The 6227-nt window shown below is 44.6% G+C and overlaps 1 protein-coding gene across 1 annotated transcript in view; it reads left to right on the forward strand.

The window, feature by feature from the left end:
• The window catches only part of SCARB2 (scavenger receptor class B, member 2), a 22380-nt gene extending 17216 nt beyond the window's left edge, over positions 1 to 5164 (forward strand). Inside the window, exons 9-12 of the mRNA XM_009886480.1 lie at positions 787 to 860; positions 2338 to 2389; positions 3052 to 3210; positions 4786 to 5164. Of these exons, the coding sequence (XP_009884782.1) occupies positions 787 to 860; positions 2338 to 2389; positions 3052 to 3210; positions 4786 to 4827 (327 nt within the window). The 3' untranslated portion in view covers positions 4828 to 5164. The remainder of the gene's footprint in view (positions 1 to 786; positions 861 to 2337; positions 2390 to 3051; positions 3211 to 4785) is intronic.
• Positions 5165 to 6227: the final 1063 nt, after the last annotated feature.

Raw genomic sequence — 6227 nt, forward strand, 5'->3', positions numbered from 1 at the left:
GGAAAGAGCAAAATCATGACCTGCCTGGTTTACAGAAACAGAGTACTCTGACTCATGAAGCTGTTATGCGTAGCTCAAGCAGGAGGAAATTGCATAGTTCCTCCCTTAAGCTCTAGTGCTTTGGTGCCAGGTTCTTCCTGTTACCCTGCTCCTCCTTACCCAGCTTTTTTGTGCCTCGATAAAATGAGCTCTGCGCTTCCCCCATCCCACCCACTCTCCAGACTAAATTTTGCTGCTCGAACGAGGAAAATATTCCTGCGCATCCAATTGCAGCTCTTCCTGTAGCGGTGGCATTACTGTGAGAAGTGTTTCACGCTTATTATCTCTGCGACCGTACACTCCCACGGACTGTGGTCCGTCTCTGTTTTTCACCCTGTCGAAAGGAAGGTTTGTCTTGTGGCTGAGATTGCAGAGTCTCTGCAACAGTACTCAGAAACCCCAACAAAGAGCTGTAGGTGGTGGCCTTTTCCAAAGCTACAGCTGGATCTGGAAGAAAAGGGATCTCTCTGTAGCCCAAGTTTAAGTTCGCACAGCATGATGGCACCCTTATCTCTATTGCAGCCTCTTCACATCTCCTTAATTAAGAGGCAGACTGGAATGGAGGTGTATGAGTTACAAGAGTACCCCGGTGAAGGAAAATAAATAATAACACTAAGTGGGACTTGTCTTGCAATGTCAAGTCCATACCAGTATAAATACTAGGTTGTATTTTCCCAGTTCCTATTATTGCACGTTAACTCTTTTCTTTTTTTTTTTTTTTTGACACTGATTTCTTTTATTCCCCAGCTGACAGGGCTTGTCCTGCAAGCAGCCAAGCGGATGCAGATCAATGTTCACGTCAGAAAATTACCTGAATTTTTGTAAGTGTTCTCTGCTGGCAGGTGGATATCTCAGGTCTGATTTGATATTCAAAATTAATTTGTCTGCAGTCTTCAGATGGACTATTGGTTGGAGAGAGCAAGAGAGAGAGAGAGAAATGCAGTCAAATCTCAGTTACAAGTGGCAGTATCCTCTCTTCTCACAGATCAAGTAAACTTTGCAGTTCCATTTGCAGAATAAAGACAGTATCCAAGAAGAGCAAGATGTTACGGACAGGTTCCACGTGGTGCTTGTGATGGCATCAGTCATATCACACTGGTTTGTTTGCCCAGAGTGAATGTCTGCCACAGTGGAGTGCAGCTAGAACTCGGAGAGTGGCTACTCACTGCAGTGGGGATGTGCCATCCTACTCTTCACAGCTTTTAGGACACAAAAATATTGTAGTTACCATCATTTCTCAGCAGTGGTCACATGAAAACCAAATGAGGTGTGACCCTAGACAGGGCTGCCCCTGCCTTTCCCCAACAAGCCCAAAAAGTAGACCAAGCGGTACGTCTCACAATGGCAGGCAAGTGCTAAAACTTGGGAGGGAGAGCTCGTTTGATCAGCTGGAGGGCAGTTTTCACTGGTGTGACTGTGACTGCACTGGTATGATAAAGAGAAATCTTTGTACTGCAACTTCAGCACTCAGTACAACCCTGCGAATGGGAACAGTGTACAATCCCGAGTAACGTGTGAGTAAAATGCCCCGTTTCTTCTTTGTTGCAAGCGGATTCTGCCTGGTTCTCTGGGTGTTCCCGTTTGAGGGGGATGTCCCCAAACCGCAGCTCAGTTGTGCAGAAATACCATTCATTTCATCTTGCGTCTTTCTGACATGTCGATTTACTCATCACCAAAGCTGTGTGGTGGCTATTCTTCCTATTCAGCTTCTGAGCTGATGTTTATTGGCACAGCTTTGCTATGTACTGTAACTTAAAAAAAAGAAGTATTTTATCTGCCCGGTCCCCTTGGGAGAGTTGGTGGTGTTTCTTCAGAACAGCACCACCTTGTTCTCTAGTGGCCCGGAGCTGTTCCATTAACACATCTTAGGAGTAAGCTGTTACTTCATGTGTGCCAAATGTTGGGGGGTTTTGCTGCTACGCACATGTTGCTTGGACAATAGTTTCTGTGTTTTACAAATATGAGTAACTTTCAAGATCAGCTTATCTTAGCATTCCAAAAATGCTGACTGGCACAGATCTGTCATTCAGTCAGTTATTAATGAGCCTCTTATGGATCCTTCTCTTTCTCTCCCCACCAAGTCCCAAAATAACTAATTTTTCCTAAAACAGAATTTATTATTCATCTTGGAGATTGAGATTGTTCTACTCCAGTAGGGAAGTGAAAATTGACAATAAAAAGGAACAGCCCAGAGGTTTTTTAGGGACAATTTCCTCGTTCATTGTTCTATTATAATCCGTCTTCAAAACCCTCAAGTTGAAAAGTTGCAAACCTGTAATTATTTTTTTTTTTCCACAGTGAAACAGGCAACATCCGAACATTAGTCTTCCCAGTGATGTATATAAACGAGGTAAATATTTTTGTTATTTCTTTGCAGCATTGGGGTATGTTTATGCTTGAGAAAATAGTGTCTTTGAGCTAACCAGAAAAGAAAGCGCTGTTTTTCTTGTTGTTTGATACAGCGATAGGTAGGAAGCTGTTGCCGTTTCTTAACTAACGTCCTCCTGCTCCCTGTTGACCATAGCATTAAGTTCAGCCCTGCAAAACACTCTCAGTCAGACAGTCCTTTTAATGTCAAAGGTATTGGCCATGAGAAAAAAGGGCTGCTCAGACGAGGAGGCGAGAGTTCGCGAGATCACATCTCTTTTTTGAGTAGTCTTTTGTGAGTATTCCTGGGCTGTAGTTGGGTCACTGAATTCACTGGATTCAGGGAAGACTTCAGGGGACTAGTCTCGATGATGTACACCGTTATTCCAGGCCTGTATTATTCCATTCCTAAACTGAGAGTTAAAAATCACTACTTTCTTTTGAAATGCAGACTAGATGATCCCTCTGGCCGTGTGAGGAGAGCTAAGAATTCTTAGAGGGAAAGTATATCAGGAAGCAATGAAGCAGACATGGAGAGTTGCGGGAGTGTTGTCTCCCTACCCTTCACGAAAATAGAGCAGTCTAATATAAAGGAAGATGAGAAATAAATCTCTTTTTTTCTCTTTGTCTCTTTCTCTGCTCCAGAGTGTTCTGATTGATGAAGCATCTGCCAACAAACTCAAGCACGTCCTGCTGGAAGCCAGTGTTGTAACTGGAATCCCCTTCGTAATCATGGCTCTAGGAATTGGTTTTGGGATTGTTTTTATTGTGCTGGTGTGCAGGTCCCGGGGGATAAGTGAAGAGGTAAGTAGCATTTGAATTCGACCTTGCTTACTGTACATCCGCCTGTATTTGATTTTCTTTTCATTGATGTTACCTGTTCAGTGTCTTTCTGCACACAAATGTTTTTATATGTTGTTTTTGTTTAAAATGACCTTTCTAGGGAAGGGAAGTTTTAATAGACTCAGAATAAATGCAGCAAAAGAAAGGAATGGAGCTAATATAAGAAACGTGGTAAGGCAGGTTGTATCTTCTGTGCCTAATTCCCTTGCCAACAGTAGTAAAAAACCAAATCAGCCTGTCTAGAGGACCCGGAAGGATAAGATGCAAAAATTCCACCATATTTGATGGACAGATTGAGTCAGCAGCAATCTGACAGTGTTCTCAGTAGAAACAATTGTGTTGCACCAATTGATTATTTTTCAGAATCATCATGCAAATTTATGACCAAAGTACAGATGAATTTTACAGATAACAGCACGCAGAAAGTTTTATCCAGACAGCAGTAGCTTGTACCTCTACTTATGAAAAGTTCTGTCACAAAATGACATGCTGGCGTTAACGTTACAAGTCACACTGAAAGCCGATGCCAAATTTTCACCCCAGTAGACAAGGCAGTCGAGTTCTGTCAAGAGAAACTATGGATCCTTTGGTCAGAGAAATAGACTGGGTACTCTAGTAGGCTGTTTTCTCCTTGTAGTTGCTGTGGTCTTAGTGTAGCCTTGCTTGTATGTTGTTTCCTAAATGCTTTCTCATACCATTGTAAGAGAGTGCTTCCAGAGCACCCAGCCACGCCGCGTGTGTGCTTTCTTAGTCAGTGGGACCCATCTGGCTCGGTGGGTCCCACTACCATCACATCTCCAGTGGGACTAGGGGTGGGATGGTAGTGGCAGCAGTGGCGGCACCTTGGCGGTGAGGTCTACGGCCTCCTCTCCTCGAGCAGTGGCTTTGAGCAGCTGATCTTTGGCGCTCCTGGCTTCATTCTTGATTTTCACCCAGGAGGCGTTTCATGAGCAGATGCTCTCAGGACCATACTTCAGGGTACTTTACAAGAGGGCCTGGTACGTTCTCTTTGGAGTTTTCAAGCCCTCCTGTGTTACTTGCCGGCTCAGCTAGAGTCACAACTGTCCCATTGCCTCAGCTCCCTGTCCCGGGCATAAAAAAAAAGCTCCACCCTACATGTATAGCTTCATACCAGCTCTCTCAGGTGTTCTTCAACACTGCACAGGGATTAAAATGACAAAGGGACACCGAATTTCCATGGTTTCTCTGCATTGCTTTCGTTGCTTTTCCTGCAAACAGAAGTAATTCAGCTGGTTATAGCTTTCCTCGTGATCCCCCTGCCACGCAGGGTTACGGCCTGCCATCACCTATGCGGTGCTGCCGTGAGCCTGAGGTCCCTGCCCAAGCTGCCATCCACCCTCTGGCGCTTTTTTAGCGCAGTGCTGGTTCTCTTACAGCAAATTGTAGTTAGAAGTAGGAGCCAAAAGCTTTTTTCCTTTCCCGTTTGGAGTCTCGGCCATCCAGCTTCCCCGCCCTGGAAGCTCTCTGAAGAGCCACATTTAACTTTGCTGTGTTGTGATTTTTTTTTTCCTTCAGAGTACTGAAGATGAAAGGTCCCCACTCATCAGGACGTCTTAGGAGATTTTCTTTAACATGTGAGCTTGGAGAATAAACTATTAGAGCTGACCTAATACCAACTACCACTACCCAGCGTTGTCCACTGTGGAGAAACGATCGTGTCGAGCGTAACTTTTTGCAGTATAGAGATGGAAGAGAATCTGCACTGTCATCAAGGGAGGAGACTTTTCTTACCAGCTAAGTTACAACTTTCAAACTACATTTTAAAACTGCTTGAGATCCTGCTTTTTTTTTTTTTTCAACCACGCACTCTCTTTGTACCTGCACTGACAGCCACAGACGATCATAACCACTGCCTCAGCGAGAAATGAAATGGCCTGATTCATTACAGGAACGACACGGGTAAAACTGGAAAATGGCCTTAGGAGCGTGGGCTGCGAAGTACCCTTCTGGCAACACAGCAGGCTCCGGTATCGCCCGCGAACAACGGACCATTTTGGCTGTAGGCCGAGTATTGTCTTTTCTGTAAAGTGTTGCACGCTACTTATTACCAGTATGCACTGACTGTTTGTTATTAATGTCGTTGGTCCTTTCACAAAACTGATTTGTACAACTAATCCAAAACACTGAGTGAAACTTCGTTAAGCGTCTGTAGCTACCGGGTAAAAAAAAAAAAAGCCGATGATTTGAAATGCTTTTCCATACAGACCTCTTAACTGCTCTGACTCTGCACCGGATCCCATTGCATGTCAGCGATGCATTTATCCTTAAAGTCTTGGGGGGTTTGTTTCAACTTAAAAACCAAAACACAACACGACATTGTTTTTGATGGTGGAGGGTACAAAAACGGTGTTCTATTTTTCTCTGGCATTTGTGTCGCAGGTATCCGCTGTGTGGTTCAGTGCGAACGCAGACTCGGCAGTTAGGTTTAGTTTGGGGTAAAAGCACACCTCCACCTTAAGGGACGTGTTGGGCCTTGAGAAGTCCTAACACTTTTTTTACTTGTCAAGTGGAAACTTCTTTTAAAAATCACAAGAGTATTTTTTTCCCCAATTAAAAGATTATTCTCATGAAGAAGGATCTCCGTCGGATCTAGATAGTGAAACATATTTAAAAAAAAAAATAATGTATTATCGTCTTCTAAATAGAGGTGTTGGTTTTTGCATTGCTTTGGTTTTAGGGTTTGGGTTTTTTTTTTTTCCTCGCTGGGGGTGTCTACAACAGTTTTGTTCATCCGGAGCCCGTTCCCGCCAGGAAGTTTTCGCGGGGACTGCATTTATTTATTATCCGGATGAGCTACAAGCGCCGGACACAGCCTCAGTGTTGCAGCTTCGCTTCTTCCGTGCCTTTCCCTCCGCCGGTACCCCACAGCTCGGCCCAGGAGCGGGACCGTCGCCCCGGGAAGCCCCGGAGAACGGGGGGCTCCTCACGGCTCCCCACGGCCGGTTATCCCAGGGGAG

The sequence above is a fragment of the Charadrius vociferus genome, unplaced genomic scaffold (assembly GCF_000708025.1).
Source record: "Charadrius vociferus isolate BGI_N301 unplaced genomic scaffold, ASM70802v2 scaffold676, whole genome shotgun sequence".
In the NCBI taxonomy this organism is placed as follows: domain Eukaryota; kingdom Metazoa; phylum Chordata; class Aves; order Charadriiformes; family Charadriidae; genus Charadrius; species Charadrius vociferus.